We start from the raw sequence: 16,777 nt of genomic DNA on the forward strand, positions 1-16,777 counted from the left end.
TAACCACCTTTTTTCTTTTTAGTGACATATTTATTTGTAAATCAAAAGCCAGTCTGAACCACTTTGCTTTGTTTGAATCCTAAAAGGAGGAGCTGACCTACACCTCTGACAGCGGAGGTGAAAGATTACATATCAGAAGAGATTTTCCCTCCTTACAAGAGTGTTTAACACCTTAGTTCACCTTTCAGTTTCTTTTGTTCTGGACTCTACCTTTATTTACTCTGTTACTAACTCTTCAGATATGTATCTTGGTGACTTGTGATTAGTTAGTCACTGTTTAAAGAAGAACAACACCCAAGATCAATGGACACAAAGAGCAAATGTGATCTCATGATCTCATGAGAGATCATGAGATTTAAGGACATTTATACACCAGACATCAGAGATAATATCATCCTTGGAAACAATTGTTTGCGCAAAATGGGGAAATCGCGACGAACATGTGATGAGTGAGTGAGAATCTAAAAATATATATATACGTTTGGCTGGACATGTGTCTTCCTGCTTCACAAACTCTGACGCTGAAACATTCGACTTTTTCCTTTTTTCCAGATTAAAAGCAAACAGACACACACACACACACACACACACACACACACACACACACACACACACACACACAGACACACAGGCTGAGGAGGTTCAGTGATTAGTCTTTTTAATGGCATTACATTAATTATGACACATTTGTGACAGAGGTTGGGTATATTTCATGAGCGGTGTGGCAGCGATCAAAGATCAACTATTCTGCTGTTGATTATTGATTTCTCATCAATGTTTAACAGCAGGTTAAACTTTTACTTCCTACAGCAAAATAAAAGTCTGTGGGGGTTTTTTTTCAGTCACTTTTATTCCCAGAGGGAGTTTGACCTGTTTTGCAGTTATTTTAACCTCAGTGACTGAAGGTGGAAATCCAGCAGGGCATTGTGGGTAGCAGACAGTCAGTAGTCAGTCCAACAGCAGAAGCCTGAAACCCAAAGTGTCCCAGGGGTAGACAAGAGAAAAGACTTCACCTTCAAACATCATAAAAATTCATCATAAAGTTCAAAAACTTTGTTTCAGTCGCACAGAACGTTCTTCTAATTTATTCTTCCCTTCATTTTGAAAAATGTTGTTCCAGAAACTAAATCAGGAAACATTAGTCCCTTACAGAACCTGTGATAGATATAGTAAATATCCCCGTGTGACTGAAGTCACACCAGGAACTAAAATGTCACAATAAATTAAATTCATTTCAGTGGAACCCCCACAGCGAGTGGATCCGCTCACTGGGGCTGAGTTGAGTCTAAAAATGGGGGCAGCTGTTCCCCCATTTTTATTTTCTTTTTTCCCCACATCTGTCGGAGTTAATTTTGTGATTTAATTGTTCCCATAGCGACTGACACGATTAGACAGTAGTGAACAAAAAGCCGCCAGGGGAAAGTAGAGAGAACCTCCAGGAGCTATTTTGACCGAACAGCCTCCCAGCTACTGACCCCCCCACCCCCCCGCAGCTCAGGAAGTACAGCCCCCGTGAGGCGGGACTTCCTGGGACTTAGACCTTCCTTCCCCTGGTAGAAACGCAGCTGAAGTTCCTCAGGTTCACTGGAAAGTTTAGACTCAGCAGGAAAAGCGCTTCAAGCGTCTCAAAGCGACATTGTCTGGGGTTCACAAACCCTTCATGAAAACATCGAGCGTCCGTTCTACACGTCGGCATGAAAAACAGCAGTTCATCAGGGTTTCCTGTAAGAATCCAAAGAGCCCAAGACGAGTGACACCAAACATGGCGGAGTAGTCATTTGAAAGTCTTTCGTATAATTCAGTAAAAACAAAAAGAAGAAAAGAAACGTTGTGTTCTTAGTTCCTCTTCAGTGTGTAGCTGTGCGTGTGTGTTTGTGTTAGTTTTGTGTTAGTTCAGGTGTGTGGCCCGGCTGTCCTCAGGTCGTCTGAGAGCCGGCGTGGAGGCCGGACTGTCCGTTCGTGCCGCCGACACCCAGAGCGCTGCTCTCGTTCAGGTTTCCGTCTCCCGTCGAGTCTGAGAGGAAGAGAAAGGTGGAGAAATGATAAACGAAGGTCTGATTTTTGTGCCACTCTTTAAGGTGTTAAAATTAAACTATTACTTATGATACATGACATAACAATAATCAACATAATACTAACAAAATACATGTTTTAAAGAAGTCTGTAAAATAAGTTGTTGACAAATGCTGTACATTAATAAATAGTTTAAAAAGTCCTTAAAGCTGCTTACAGCTACATTAAAGTTTGTTGTGTCCATATACTTCTTATAAATGAAGAACAAGAGGATTTAAATTAGAGAAAATTGAAAATATAAGATTAATGTTGAGTTCCTGCATATAAATGTGTGTTGCTTCACCTGACTGAGTGTCGTGGAAACAGGCTGTTATTTTAAAGTGACTCTCTGGCTCCATCTAGTGTTCGATTCATGTCACATTTTATTTCTGATCACAAACCTTTCACCAGGTGCAGCTCCGTCACCTCCTCGGGGTCGTTCCTCGGCTTCCTCCCTATGCTTCCTGCAGCGAGACCACAGAGACGCAAATGTGTGTGAGAGCGAGAAGCAACAAAATCAGAGCTGAATACTGGATTTTGAAATCACCTGCACCTGAACACGACACATAACTGACGTCACAAAAAAAATAATTAATCCTAATTATTGCTTTATGGCTTTTCTTGCTGCTTATTCAACCGTGCACGTCTGCTTCTCCCTCTGCCTACATTTCCTATAATGCATCTGAACGTCGGTGGGAAAACCAGGCGTGACCCGGATCTAATTAGTTGTAACTGGAGCGACTGCTGTGGGTGTGTAGAGACAGAGTCTGTGGATAATCTTATTTGCACATTTCTTCCCGCAATTATCATATTAGTAATTAATGAAGGCAAAAGACGGAACTATTTGCAATAACACAATTACACCTATTTATAGATACAGAATTTGGATATTAAGACATAATGAATGGCGTCCAGAGTTTCATCACGTCTTATCACTGATCAGTGTAACACGATGAGACGCAGAGCTTCGGCTTTACCCTCAGCTTTTTAATACTTCATGTTGACACAACTGAAAAGACCCTGGTCCCGTTCAGTGTCGTTCCTGTTGTAATTTCTGTAATAAAGTTTATTCTGCACAAAACACCATAGATTTTATATGATTTATCCTCTAAGCCAGCGGTTCCAGAGGTTCCATCATGTCTTCTACCAAAACCAAAAGTGTTTGAACTATTCTCATGAAGAAAATCTTTCTCGTGTGTCTCGTGCGTGACGTCTTCGGTTCAGTGAAGCTGTCATCCGTCCGTCTTTACCTTTCATCTTCAGGTAGCCCAGCATTCCCGCCAGAGCGAGAACCAGCCCTGCGATCACCAGGCCCACGATCCACCAATGAGACGGCCCCTCTGATGTGATTCGCTCACCTGCACACAGGTAACAAATACACACACTTTTCAAATATGTGCAACAATAAACAATAAACTTTTTTGATTTTATTTGTATCTTTCCATATACTATCATTTAATTTATATATATATCTTTTATTATTATTCTATGTGTTTAGTGCTCCAGCTGTTTTTATACTTCGACCATCAGTTGAAGTTTAAATTCATTTTGCTCTGAGGAGATTCTCTTTAAACAGGGAAACTTCAGCCTTTGCACATTCTCCTGACGAGCGCCCTCTTGTGGTTTGTTTGAATAATGACAGTCGTCTCTGTGTCACTGCTGCAGCCTGTTGAGCCGCTCTGGGTGGATGGTTTCTGGTTTATAAGGTTTCTGGTTTTGACCGCAACAGAAAAACAACAGCATGGGTAATTTATTCAAAATCCTAGCGACACTAAAACCTAAACCCTCACACTAAACCTTCTTTTAGATTCATTTTTAAAGATACTTGTAAAATGTTCAGTTTAATTTGATTAATTTTTTTTTTGTTTTCTTTGTCGTCTTGTCTTAATATCTTGCCTGCTACAATAAAAGTTAAATAAAAAGACAAATAAAAATCTAAGAAGAGGAAGATGTGGGACATTTCATCATCTGAACCCTGAACTGGCGTTAAGACTGACAGATCACCAAATGTGTATTAATCCTCCGCTGAAAATAGTCCCTAACAGATGCACTGTTTCCTCCTCTTGGAGTAATATTTGTTAAAGAAAAGGAATAATAAAAACATAGAATAACACCCGAGTGTTGATCTTATCTTCTGACTGTGTTTGTGTTTGTGACCTCACCGACAGGGCCGTCGATGGTGAGGTCGGTGCGCTCGGTGTGCGTGTTGTGCGGCATGGAGAAGACGCAGGTGTAGCTGCCCGTGTGCTCCGAGTGCTTGGGGTCCATGAGTCGCAGAGAGCCGTCTCCAAACGGGACCCTGAAGCCGTCCAGCTCCACGTGCTTGTCCCACGGCGCCGAGGAAATGCTGTCCCCCGACTGACTGTTGTAGGTGATGATGTGGGAGGGGTCCTCGCCGTTGGAGAAGCTCCAATCCAGGGAGGGGTTGGTGAGGTAAGAAGGGGAGGAGCAGGGGATGGTCAGATCTATCCCTTGAGTTCCTCTTATTTCTACAAGAGAGGGGGGGGGGGTAGAAATGTTTGAATCCACCGAGGACCATCAAGTGTGTCAACACGTAAAAACCACCAGTGTCGTTATTACCTCGTTCCCTGAGCGAGGCGGTCCAGGTCGGGTTGCCGTAGGGGGTTGTCACTCTACAGATGTAGATGAGGTTAGACTGTCCGTTCAGTAACTTGAGGCGGCTGTCGACCGTGTACAGTCCGTGTTTGTCGGCCAGCATGCGCGTGACCGGTCGCAGGTCCTCGAAGGTGGCCGGCTCGGTCGTCCAGGTGACGCGAGGAGCCGGGAAGACGTTACGGACGGTACACTTCATCTCCTCGTAGCCGCTCAGCCTCGACAGCTCCAGAGACAAGCCTCTAATGGGTGCTGAAAAACACACACACACACACACACACACACACACACACATATAAACACTCACAGCAAATGCTCAAATGTTTCCCAGCAGCCCTTGATGATAGACTCCAAATGCCAGCGCCCAATTTAGCCTGGTAGTGATATCATTCTTATGCAGATAACATTAGATCCCTGTTCACACAATATGGCACCACCACACACAGTTCTTACAGAAAACACCGTCCCCTTCCTCTTTAAAAAGCAAACTCACAAACTGAGAGGTTTAATCAGTGAGTTCCTTCATGTCACGTTCACTATAACACAACTGCAAAGTAACTGCACCTGTCGGATAAATCTGGTGTAACAGGCCACACTCGCAAATATTTCTTTATCCCGCTATCTCAAGATAACAAATATCGTCATCCCGAGATATTATCTGGAGAAAGCGTTTTTTTTTGTTACCTCTGATAATATCTTGTTATCTCGAGATAACGAAAAGTAATTTACTCCAGGTAATATCTCGTTTCCAGTTTGTTATCTTGAGGTAATGGGATATGGGAATGCAATAACTATATGAATTATAAAGACTCTTGTGCAGCCACTAAAAATTAAGTAATTAACTGAATATAAATTTTATTCTTTAAAGGAAAATTCTCCTATTTATCAGTTTGCTTCTGAACTCACCTTCCACCTTCAAGATCACTTTTGCGTTGTGTTCTCCGTTAGACGTGCGGACGTGACACCTGTACGTGCCTCTGTCCCTGAGGCCACTCCCCCTGAGGATCAGCGTGGCGTTGCCACGGGATACCAGGTGCGGGAAGACGGATGCGCGCCCACCGAGCTGCTTCGGGTCAGAGTGCTCCTCGCTGCTGCTACTGTCGCCGTCGCCCTCGCCGTCGTCGTCTTCGTCATCATCCCGCTCGAACTTGTAGACGACCACGTCCTGTCTGAACCACTCGATGGTCTCCTCGCTGCCGGGCTGGAAGCTGCAGGGGAGCACGCACTCCTCCGAGACGAAGCACGTCACGGTGACGTCTGAAAACATGACACAAGGCGAGATCACACTGAAGATGATGATGGTTTTCTCTGGCGTTAAGTCAGACTATGAACCATTATACTGGGCAGTGCCTGTTAAATAACTGACAAATAGATAGACAATTGGACTTCACAACTGCTTCAAAGGTAGGGAGCTGTCCCAATAAATAAAGCTAAATGTAAAGCTTTCTCATCTTTCTTCTCTGTGTCTGATAACTTCTTCGTCTTTGTCCATTCGCGGCTAATTGTGGGAGTGGAAATGAGGCTTGTTCACATTTTCCCCAGATTTGTAAATTGGAACCATGCGTACATAGTTTTACAGACTTTTACGCATCTGGCCCCCAGATTTGCAAACAACCAATTGACCGAAATCCCTTTCATACAGCGGTGCACGCTCTGCAAGGAAGTTGTTGAGAGTGGGCATCAAACTCGCAGTTTTCCGAGCCTGAGAAAGCTGCTGATCAGACATCAACACCACACTGCTGATACCTAATAACCCTTGTGTTGTGGAGTTGTTTCCCTCACTTAGTTCAGATTACTTTCGAACAAACAACTCTGCAGTTTTCTCAGAAGAAACCTGTTATTCTGTTTCCGCGACATTGTTCTCACCTGGTCAAACAAGCCCCAGGTAAAGGAAGAAGAGCGAGTCATTGTGGGACGAACAACGTGCCAGAGGCCTTTTGAATTATCAGCACAATAAAAAGCAGTGGACTGTAAATATTTGACAAAGAGATTGTTCAGAAAAATCCTAAACAAATCCTCCTACTGCGATTCGTCAAGTTTTAGAAAGTGCAGCTCGCCTGTAAGACATGCTTTAGACATGTTTTACCCATAAATGTGAGATCACTCTCACTGTGCATCTCATTATTACTCTCTAATCTGAAACAGGGGTCTGGCACAATGAACTCGTGTGATGTCGCTGCAGGGGAAGAATTTCTGCATATTCACCCTCAAGTTCCTTTTATTGCTCCACATCCAGGGTGGAGGTGGGTTGTTCATCAGGGCAGTAATGTTGACACCGCATGAAAAAACACAAGTGAGGAAATCAAACCTTATTGTTGGGAAACACGAACAGCTCCATGGCTTTACGATTCGACCAGTGTGGATGACAGTTTGATTCTTGTGTCATGGTGGGAATGATGCCAAAACTAAACCCCCCACCGCCCCACCCCCCTTCGGCTGCTGCCGACTTGTCTGAGCTTGTGTGTAACGTGCCGAACCACAGGTGTGTTCATTTACGCTGCAGGTTGGAGTGTAGAAACATATATAAATAGGCAACAGGAAATTAACTTTTTATGCCCCGACAGCCAGAGGCGGCCATATTGTTTTAGGGTCGTCTGTCCATTGATACGTAATGTACGTCCCACACTCATGAACAGGATATCTCAGTAACACCTCGACAGAACTTCTTCAGATTTGTCAGAGACGTTCACATGGACTCTAGGAAGAAGTGATTAGAGTTTGGTGGTCAAAGGTCGAGGGTCAAGGTCGCTGTGACCTCACAAAACACATTTTTGGCTCTAACTCACAAATTCATACGCTAATTATGACACAATTTAACCATATTTAATCAATAAGGACAACCCAAAGTGATGCCATTCTATAACCACAGGGTCAAAGGTCAACTTCACTGTGACATTATTCAGTGCTGTCACTTAGGAAGGAGAGATCGTGACCATATTTCCTCTAACAGCTTATTTAGGACGATTTTCAGCAGTGAATGAATCCATATTCAGTGCTGCAGTGATTATTTTGTTGGGAGCAGGATGGTGTGTGTGGGACTGAGTCAAAATAAACCACAGTGTGTGTGTTCATGGCGATGAAGGAACATGTCATCCAGTGCCAGTGTGACTCAGCCATGTTTTTTTAATAGTTTCTGTAAACAGTGGAGCGCTGCAGTTCAGAGGAATCAGATGTATCAGGCTTTAAATGTTTAAGACAATAAAAAAAAAGAATAGAATAAAGTCAGAACTATTATTTATGTTAAAATCTTCTAGTTTGGTTTTTCTAGTTTCAAGATTTCCTACCTGCAACCTCCGACCTTTGACTCATGACAACAAGTTTTTAGCACCTGTGGAAAAGGCAGAACACCTGCTCTGACGTCACTAACCGGGGCGTGGAGCGGGTGCAACATGCCTCTTATAATCCCACAGATCGCTGTGTTTGAACGAACCCAACCACCGAGATCATTCCTGCCTCCGCACAAACTCGGAGCCCCAGAAATGTTTGTAAAGCTCGGCTCTGAATTCCTCACACCGCCTCGGAAAACCACTTCATAACCCTGTTCGGTTCATCCACCCACCACCACCTCCACCACCTCCACCCATCCTCCTGTTCCTCCGACAGGTTCAGTCAGGGAAGACGTCGGGTTCATCCCTCAAAGTGTCAAGATTGTGATTCCTTTTGTCTTAGTGTGTGCTGCACATGCACACCTACGTGTTCGTGAGTGCGTGACAGCTGCGGCTTGTCAACTGACGACTGACTGGAGGGATTAATAGTTACTGTATCACCTTCCCCTCCTCTTTTCTTGTAGAAAATCAGTGTCGACAGCAGCGGAGCAGTGACTCAAGACTGTCTGACTCACACCTGTAACACGCAGCCGACCTGTTTACCTGCCTGACAGCCGTCCAGTGACGTGGAGGTGTCACAGACGGCTCCCGTCTCGCAGCGCTGTGACATTTGGTGCCCTTGTGTAAAGTGTTGTGGTTTACTGAGCAAACACATTCTCTTGAAGGTGGCCCCGCCAACGTGCGACGCATTAACATCAACACGCCTTGATTGAATAAGATAAACACTCAAGTCCTTTAACTGATACCTGAGCAGATGAATACTTTGAAATGAGATTACATGTCTGTGATCTCTCTCTTTTGTATTTCCCACTGAGGAAGTGTTTTCGTGTTTGTCAAGCGTTTCGTTTTGAAGCCGCGTGTCGGCACACGTCAGTAGTTTTCATATTGTGTTTGTCGTGTCCGTTCATGAGCGCTTTCTGGAGCTTTCAACCACACAGCACAGTCTTTCATTAGATGGACTTCGGTTAATTGTCATGATGAGCAACGTTAGCTTCAGAAACAGCTGGTAAGTGCACCTTTATTTATTCTAATATATTTTTGGGGGTTGTTTTGTTTTGGTTTTCTTGTGTGCACATTCAGTTGCTTCTGTTTTAAATATTTAAACTCAGGTTAATTACTTTTGGAGTCTCATGATCTTAATGAACTTCTAATATTTGCATAATGACAGTGAATGCAAATGCACATTAATTTGAATTTGCTTGTGGTTAAAATGTTGGATGAAACGTATCTCTAGTGTTGTGTAATCGGCCTTTAAGAGAAATTTAGTTTCTTTAGAACTTAATTTTTCATCATTTCTGTTTTTTTGTGGTGATATTTTTCTCACCATCTTTCTTGCTGAGATCTCGAAACGACACCGTTGTTTAACAGTGATGAAACACACTCTCAGTGTTACCATGGAAACTGGGACAAGATAACGAGGGTGAAGATGTCAATTAGAGTTTTCACCATCAGTTTCCTCAGCTGGAGCCTTCTGTATCTGCAGGTGAACAAAGCTGCTTCTGGATGGATGTTCGGTTTAACATTAAAATATCTGCTACAGTTCAATCACAACCTGGGAAAATACCAATCCACTTACTAGCTTTTTCCCCCCAAGGCTTTTAACCATATCTCATGGTCTTCAGTGGTTATAATGTGATTAAAGCTGTCTGTCTGTTTTTACACCACAATTAGTGGGTATGAGCAGGTTTTTGACCAGTGAAATGATGCAGGAAGTGGAAAGTACATCTAATGAAATACTCTACTGAAGCGCGACTTTGAAGTACTTGTACTTTTCTTTCAGTATTTTTTTTTAATTTTTTTAATGTTTACCTGACTAGAGTTACCATGGTTACTTTACAGATGAAACCCGTCATTATTTTTGTCTTGTTTGATGTATTGTTGTAAATGAAAATGCACATAAAGTCGTTAAAAGTTGCTCCATCAATAATAATAAATCAACATGAAATATCAAATATCTAATGATATGAATCCATAACTGTGACTATTTTTATCTTCAGCTTTTACCTGTAATGGGAGTGTTTTTAAATTATGGTATTGATAACTATAATCAAACTCCCTCATAAAGGCTGTGCAATGCAGTTGAAAGCTCTGGAAAAAGCCCTTGAGGCGACTATGAGTTCATCTCTTCTGTTTGTGTTTTGACTCATTAAGTCTGTTTTAAATGTGCGTCCTGACAGGAAGTTACAGAGAATCTGTGATTCAGCTTTTTCAGACGTGCAGGGCTGCACGGCACATTTCAGTTCCTGCGTTAACACCCCTCCCTGCACGGACCCATGTGTCTTCACTAAACTATGAATCCGGCCTCATGGTTTTTTTTGTAATTTCTAAATGAATTCGCTCGGATTGGAGCGTCTCCGTCCACATGTGTTATTGATAAAGCTGCTGAGTCAAATATTATCTCAGATGTGAGGAATGAGGATCGGAGCTGTGAAAACTGAGACCAGACCAGGTTTTCCCTCCATTCCTGCTGCTCTGTCACTTGCTGTGGTCGCAGGATTTTTTCCACCCTGACGTCAGAATTTAATTCGGGGGGGGGGGTTCTGTGCCAATCTGACTAATTCTGGAAACTTCTCTATTGCAAAAAGAAAAAGAAAAAAACCTTGCAATGTTACAACTATGAGATTAACTTTTTTTCTTTTGTATTTTCTTCCCTGACAGATTCTGTGTATCAGGTTCTGCAGAGAAACCTTCGGTCTGTTCGTCGCTGTGAGCGTTTCCCTGCCGACGGATCAGGGACAAAGAGGCGTTTGTGTCCTACCTGGCGTTTTGTCCGGTTTTGCAAAGCTGATCCAGAGGAGGAAACAGGCCCAGGTGTGTATCGCTGACATGATTTCCTTTCAGCTAGACGCATCTAAAACACACACACACACACACACATACACACACACACATGCACACACACACTTGGATGATGCAGCCAGGCCTTCAGTCCATGCTTCTTCCACCGTGGCGATTTCAAACGAGACTTTCCAGCCTTTTTCTTTTTTTTTTTGCTGTGGCAGGTTTTTTCCTTGGATCTCTCTGGGTGGTTTGGCATCACACACAAACACACACACACACACACACACACACACACACACACACAGACAGATACAGGGAAAAAAGAGAGAGAAAAAGCATGATTAGAGACACATTCCTGATGATATGGACACAGGAAGGTAAAAGAGTGTGAAACGTGACGGAACATGTGCAGCTTTCTCAGGAAAATTCAGGTTTGATCCTTTGATGAGCGCGGAGGATTTGGCTGCCTTCACCCTCAAACCGTCCTTTTCATCGTCATTTCAAAATAAAAGCGAGATTTGCAGCTGGAGCCCTGCAAGGCCTTTCATTCCCGCACAACTTCTGTTTCTCTTTTCCTCTCCGTCATTTCTTCTCCTTCTCCACATTGAGCCCTTTTTTCCTTTTATCTCTGGAGTGGACTCTCGAGCGAAAAGGGAAGAGGATGCATCTGCCCGTTACGCACAATAAAACCCTCAAACGTTATCTTGACACTATCTTCACGCTCTGAGACAAACACAGGTGAAGTCGGTGCTTCACATCAAAGAGGGGTGAGGAAACGTGAGGGTTCCTGCCGCTGATAAAGCGCTCACTCTCTGTCGCTCTGATTTAAAGGCGAGGGGAGTTTCCTCGAGCTGGTTTGAATCGCGCAGAGCGGGTGACATGAGGAGAGGGTGAAGACGCTCTCTCGCTCCAGTGTTGTGACGTTCGCTGGGCCGAGGCGAGGCGTGCGGCGGGCGTCATTGTCCACAGTCCGGACGTGTTTATGTCGCATCCTTCCTGCATTAGAGCTGAAGACAATCACCTTTTCATGTCTTATAGAGTTCAGAAGACGTACATTATCTCATATATACTGCTGATGTCTTCCTGTTGGCAGGAGACGAAGGGAATCAGCTGGATTCCCTCCCAATCATCCGTCTTTGTAGCTGAGCAGAAGTGAAGCGACGGTTGAGGGATGACTAAAGACTTTTGTCTTCGCTTGAAGCCTGAGAACAAACGACTTTGTCTCCATTTCCTTAAAGAGCTGCAGCGAAACCTTTGCCATGCAGCTGCAGACTCTTCAGGTAAATGTGCAAGATCCTGCAGAAAAACCAACAAATGATTCTAATTCCAGATGAGTTAAATTTTAACGGAGGGAACGTTTCCTGGCTGCTGCAGAAAGACACGAGCTGAAGCCACATCAGGACACCAAGACACTGAAGAACAGAATAAATAAAATACAAGATTTGTGCAGAAACATTCGCTCTGCAGCTGCTAAAACATCCAGCTCAGACTCTGTATCTTATCCTGTATTATGAAACATATCTTTAAGACATTAAAAAGCACCGTTTGACCTCAGCTGCTTTTACATTAACAAGAGTTTAGCTGCAAGTAACAGGAAGAGAAGAATATAAAATGTAAAATATGAGGAAAATACAACAACATGACTGTGCTGCCTTCAGTTAAACAGCTTATTCCTGTATTAAAAAGACTTTTATTAATGTTTTGAAAACTTTAACAAAAGCTTTTTTCACCTAATTTAAACTCATTGTGTTTTATGGTTGAAGGGATACGACACGCTCCTTCACTAAACTGCGCTGCCTCTCAAACACACAGCAGTGTATCGTAGTGTTCCTGTATTCTGTGACACCGTTATTAGATATTAACTTTTATTAGACACTGACGATAACTCTCTAACCTCAGGTGACGTTTCATCTTATCTGCTCAGAGTGTTTCCACTAAAATAACATGTACAGATGTGTGTGTTGAACAAGATAAAAGATGTAATTTAATTCCACTAATCAATGAAAATCTGCAGAAACACACGACATTAAGACACTAATGAGAACTCTTTTACATCAGGTACAGAGTGAATCTTAAACTGTGTGTCCTCACAGCAACATAAAGCAGCATGTATAAATAAATACAATAAATTCAGTCGTTCTTCTGCCTCCAAAACACAGACTTACTATTTTTAGCATCTTATTAAAACTTTATTGACGTTATTGAAAACACTAACGACTCTCTGATCTCAGCTGCTCCCCCACGTCTTCTTCAACTCTCTGTGCTTTACATTACAATTTAAAATTCACACACTGATAATTCATCAATGAAAATGTGCAGAGACACACACACACACACACACACACACTCACTTTGCTGCCTCTAAAACACACCCTTTTCATTTATAACCAGAATCAACTGAAGTTACTGCGTGTCTGTGTCGCAACATTAAAACTTGGATATATATATATATATATATACATATATATATATATACATACATACATATATATACACATGTTTATACAGAACTCCTATTACTCTCAAACAACATGTTTATGTGCAAAATTCAAAATAAACTGTTTCATCATCATCATCATTTACCAGACAGATTTCTGATTTTATATATAAAAATCAGAAATAAATATAAACTGATTTCTTAATAATATATAATGATGATTCTTGCTGTTGAAACCTTTGACCTCAGGTGAACTCTCAGCTGATCCCGAAAACAGCAGCAACAGTTTCATCACAGACCCCACTCGTGTTTATCCGCACAATCTGATCTCGTCTTTCAAAGCACTTTGTAACTGCACTTTAAATGGTGCTGTTTAAATAAAGCTTATTATTATTATTAATATTATTATTATTATTTAAATGTGTGTCTAATCGGCTGATTATTTTCTGTGCAGTTCAGATCTCAACACAGAGTTAATTGCTCCTTTTAAAAGTGATAAATGAGCTTCTTTTAGCAGCTAACACAAAACAAATCATCTTTCCTGAGCAGCATCTAATTAAAGATTATTATTATTATTGTTATTATGTAGAAGAAACAGTGGTTTTAGCATCCTGTAGAAAAGCTAATATGTGTGTTAAATAAAGTAGAGGAAAGACGGTATGTTCGTACTCACAGAAATTCCTTGACATCAGCAGTAAAACCTCTTGATAACTACAAAGAGTCAACTTTTATAGACCTGTGATATCACGCAGAGAAATGAAATCACTGCCATGTGCCGGAGGTTTCCTGGGAAATCTGTGTGAAAGCTGAGAAAACACACACACACACACACACACACACACACACACACACACACATTAAGAAAACAAACTTACAGTGACTCAGCTGGAGCTTTGGTTCAGATGAAATCCAGGAGAAAGAGGAAGAAGTGAAGAGTGTGCTGCCTCCTGAGACTGAGTGTTAGCTTGACTGGATCAACAGGTTATTTAGAGAATAGGCAGCACACACACTCTCTCTCTCTCTCTCTCTCTCTCTCTCTCTCCCACACACACATTTCACGAAGGGGAGGGTCAGATACACACCCTCTGAATGGGCGGGGTTTGGATGTGATTGGCAGAGTCATAAACACACACACACACACATGGACACATACATGACCCTCGGTGAGAGTCGATGTTTCCTCTGCAGCAGCAGCAAATGTCAGTGGGGTTTGTTTTCAGAGCGAGGAGCTGTTTTAGTTCATGCTGTGTTCAATGTGCTATGTGCTATATGTCAAACAGGCCACAGAGAAGCTGTGAAACACCTGCTCACACACACACACACACACACACTTACACACACCACAGTGCAGCACTTTGCTTCTTTCCACTGCTTCCCTCTGAAACGTGAGCTCACATGTAGAAGATCAACGAAAACAAGTTCCTCTTTAAGTCGTCATTAACTTTTACTTGATCCGGGAAGTTGCAGTGAAAACACATCGTTTCTCTGAACCACACTTAACTCACATCCTCACCTGGAGGCTGGATACCTGTACAACCAGTCTGATCCTCAGCAGCTGGAGGCTGATGGCGGGAACACGTCGCCTGCGTTGTGTGTGCGTCGCGTTGTGTGTGCATGACAGCTGCCATCACCGAGAAGCACAATCAGCACAATGTCTTATTTTTTAATGATTTATTATTGTATTAATTATTTTTATCTCATTTTACACTAATGTTTTTAATGGTTTCATTTTAGATCAATGTTTTTATGTTTCTTTTTATGGTCACTTGATCACTTGCTGCAGGTCATTTCTTGTATGAAAAGTGTTATAAAAATAAAGCTTTTTATCATTATTATTATTATTATCTCTCCACATAGAGTTTGCAGGCTACTTGAATGTTGGATTTCTATTCATTATTGATTAATTTATGATTTATTTTTGACAGAAAATGTCTCTGTCTCCACATGCAGCAGCTAAATGGTTAAAGAACCACATCTGTGACACATTCAGATTCAGCCGAGACAGACAGCTGTGGAAGGAGTCAGTTTTATGTGTTAATGCTGGTATGGTGTCAATGTGATGTTAACAGGTCTTTTCTCTGTCTGTTTTTGCAGGGAGACGCGTCACGTGAAAAAATCTGCACGTCTTTAACCAATTAACATGTGAACTGAAGTGAAAATCAACACGCGCTGCAGCCGCCACGCTCGCGCCGCGTATCCGGCGTGTTCCTGGCCTGAGTGCCTGCAGGAAGTGGCTGCGATGAGGGGAGGGACACGTGCTGTTCTTTTTACTTTCACCTTTTTATTTTATTGCATAATCAAGACAATCTCTGCACTCAACAATCACGTGAACAAACTTAATGATTTGTTTGCTCTTGCTGTTTTAAATGGCGATGATAGTGCAGGTGTGACGAGGCAGCAACAGTGTAGAGATGAATAAAAAGGCAAAAGATCAATATGTGCAACAAAAACAAGACTGGATTAAAGGAGCAGAGCCTCTTTCTTCCAGAAAGTCCCACATTCGGGTGATTTGTTGTAATTTGATGAGGGGCTGTTGGCACAACTATAGGACGACCCTGACGACTAACAAAACCCGCCCAGTCCTCCAACATCTGTTTCTGAGCATTGGAAAAACTTTAACACTCGTCCTGTTGGGAACGTTTCCCAGAGATCCCGTTTAATCCGCGTCGAGGAGAGTCCTCATCAGAGTCCTGCAGACTTTTCTCTCGTATAAGTGAAAAATGAAATATGGTGAAATGTAAAAACCCCAGGACTCTCTCCCTCTCTCTCTCCTGTCAGGCTGTTCAAGCATGAAAATCATTTTCTCTGACAGTCTTTTTGAGCTGATCCTCTGTGACAGATGTTCATTCTTGGCTCTTTGACAGATTTTCCTCTCCGGTTGGTTTCTGCTGTAAAGACGTCGGAGGCGATGTGAACATGTTTGTTTTTTCTTTGTGGCAGAAAAACACGTTACACCAGTTAATGAAAGGCTTTTATAGACTCCCTATGAACACTGAACACTCACTAGATTAGCAACATTAAAGGGATAGTTCTGGTTATTTGTATCTATAGTCAGTGCATTCGGATCAGCGCGCTGCCAGTTAAAAGGAGCAGCAGGAGCTGAGCGATGAGCTGCTGTGGACGGGGACATCCGCAAAAAAGTGTTTAAAAAAATACCCTCAGGAAAAACTACTATCAGTGTAAGTGTACGCTTTATTTTGAAGTATTTTCACCACTTTATCTTTCCGTCAAACAGAACTTTAGTTTGGAACTACAGCGTCGGTTCTCCTGCTGCTTCTCCGAACTCAAAATAACCCGAACTATCACTTTAAGGCTACAAATAACCCACAATGCAACACTCTGTAGAAGCTCTGAAAAGAGGTGATTCTCTCCACCAAACCTAATTCCTATTAAAAAATAAATCTTCTTTTAATCAAACTGACACAGTAACTCAAAACTGAGACTCGTGTTTTTGGCGCCCTCCAAGTCCAAACGTGGCGTGGTTTGTTTTCTCACTTCACGGTGATCTCAGTTTAACAATGTGTGGTCTTGAAATTTTAAAATTTGTAGAAACCTGTGGGAGTTGTGA

At 42.3% G+C, this 16,777-nt stretch overlaps 2 protein-coding genes across 4 annotated transcripts in view; one reads left to right on the top strand and one right to left on the bottom strand.

Moving 5' to 3' along the window:
• Positions 1–641: 641 nt before the first annotated feature.
• On the bottom strand, positions 642–14,185 carry LOC111671404 (V-set domain-containing T-cell activation inhibitor 1-like). 2 transcript variants are annotated; one of them, XM_087179902.1, is made up of 8 exons: positions 14,085–14,185; positions 10,750–11,012; positions 5,572–5,922; positions 4,633–4,917; positions 4,210–4,541; positions 3,303–3,405; positions 2,454–2,516; positions 642–2,014 (listed from the first exon to the last, which is right to left on the bottom strand). In XM_087179902.1, exons 2-8 carry the CDS (start codon positions 10,817–10,819, stop codon positions 1,917–1,919), a joined length of 1,302 nt encoding a protein of 433 aa, XP_087036028.1. In that variant the 5' UTR covers positions 10,820–11,012; positions 14,085–14,185; the 3' UTR covers positions 642–1,916. The 2 variants fall into 2 exon arrangements, with proteins under 2 accessions (XP_087036028.1, XP_087036029.1); XM_087179903.1 differs by lacking the exon at positions 14,085–14,185 and adding an exon at positions 13,883–14,002.
• Positions 10,678–16,777, top strand: part of LOC111671407 (gamma-aminobutyric acid receptor subunit rho-3-like) — a 25,789-nt gene continuing 19,689 nt past the window's right edge. For both annotated transcript variants that reach the window (XM_023428493.2, XM_023428492.2), the window contains exon 1: positions 10,678–10,802. The gene's annotated coding sequence lies outside the window, so the exon portion shown is untranslated. The remainder of the gene's footprint in view (positions 10,803–16,777) is intronic.

This window comes from Seriola lalandi, unplaced genomic scaffold (assembly GCF_002814215.2).
Source record: "Seriola lalandi dorsalis isolate HSWRI2012SDOR001 ecotype SW California unplaced genomic scaffold, Sedor1 jcf7180002054876, whole genome shotgun sequence".
Taxonomy (NCBI): domain Eukaryota; kingdom Metazoa; phylum Chordata; class Actinopteri; order Carangiformes; family Carangidae; genus Seriola; species Seriola lalandi.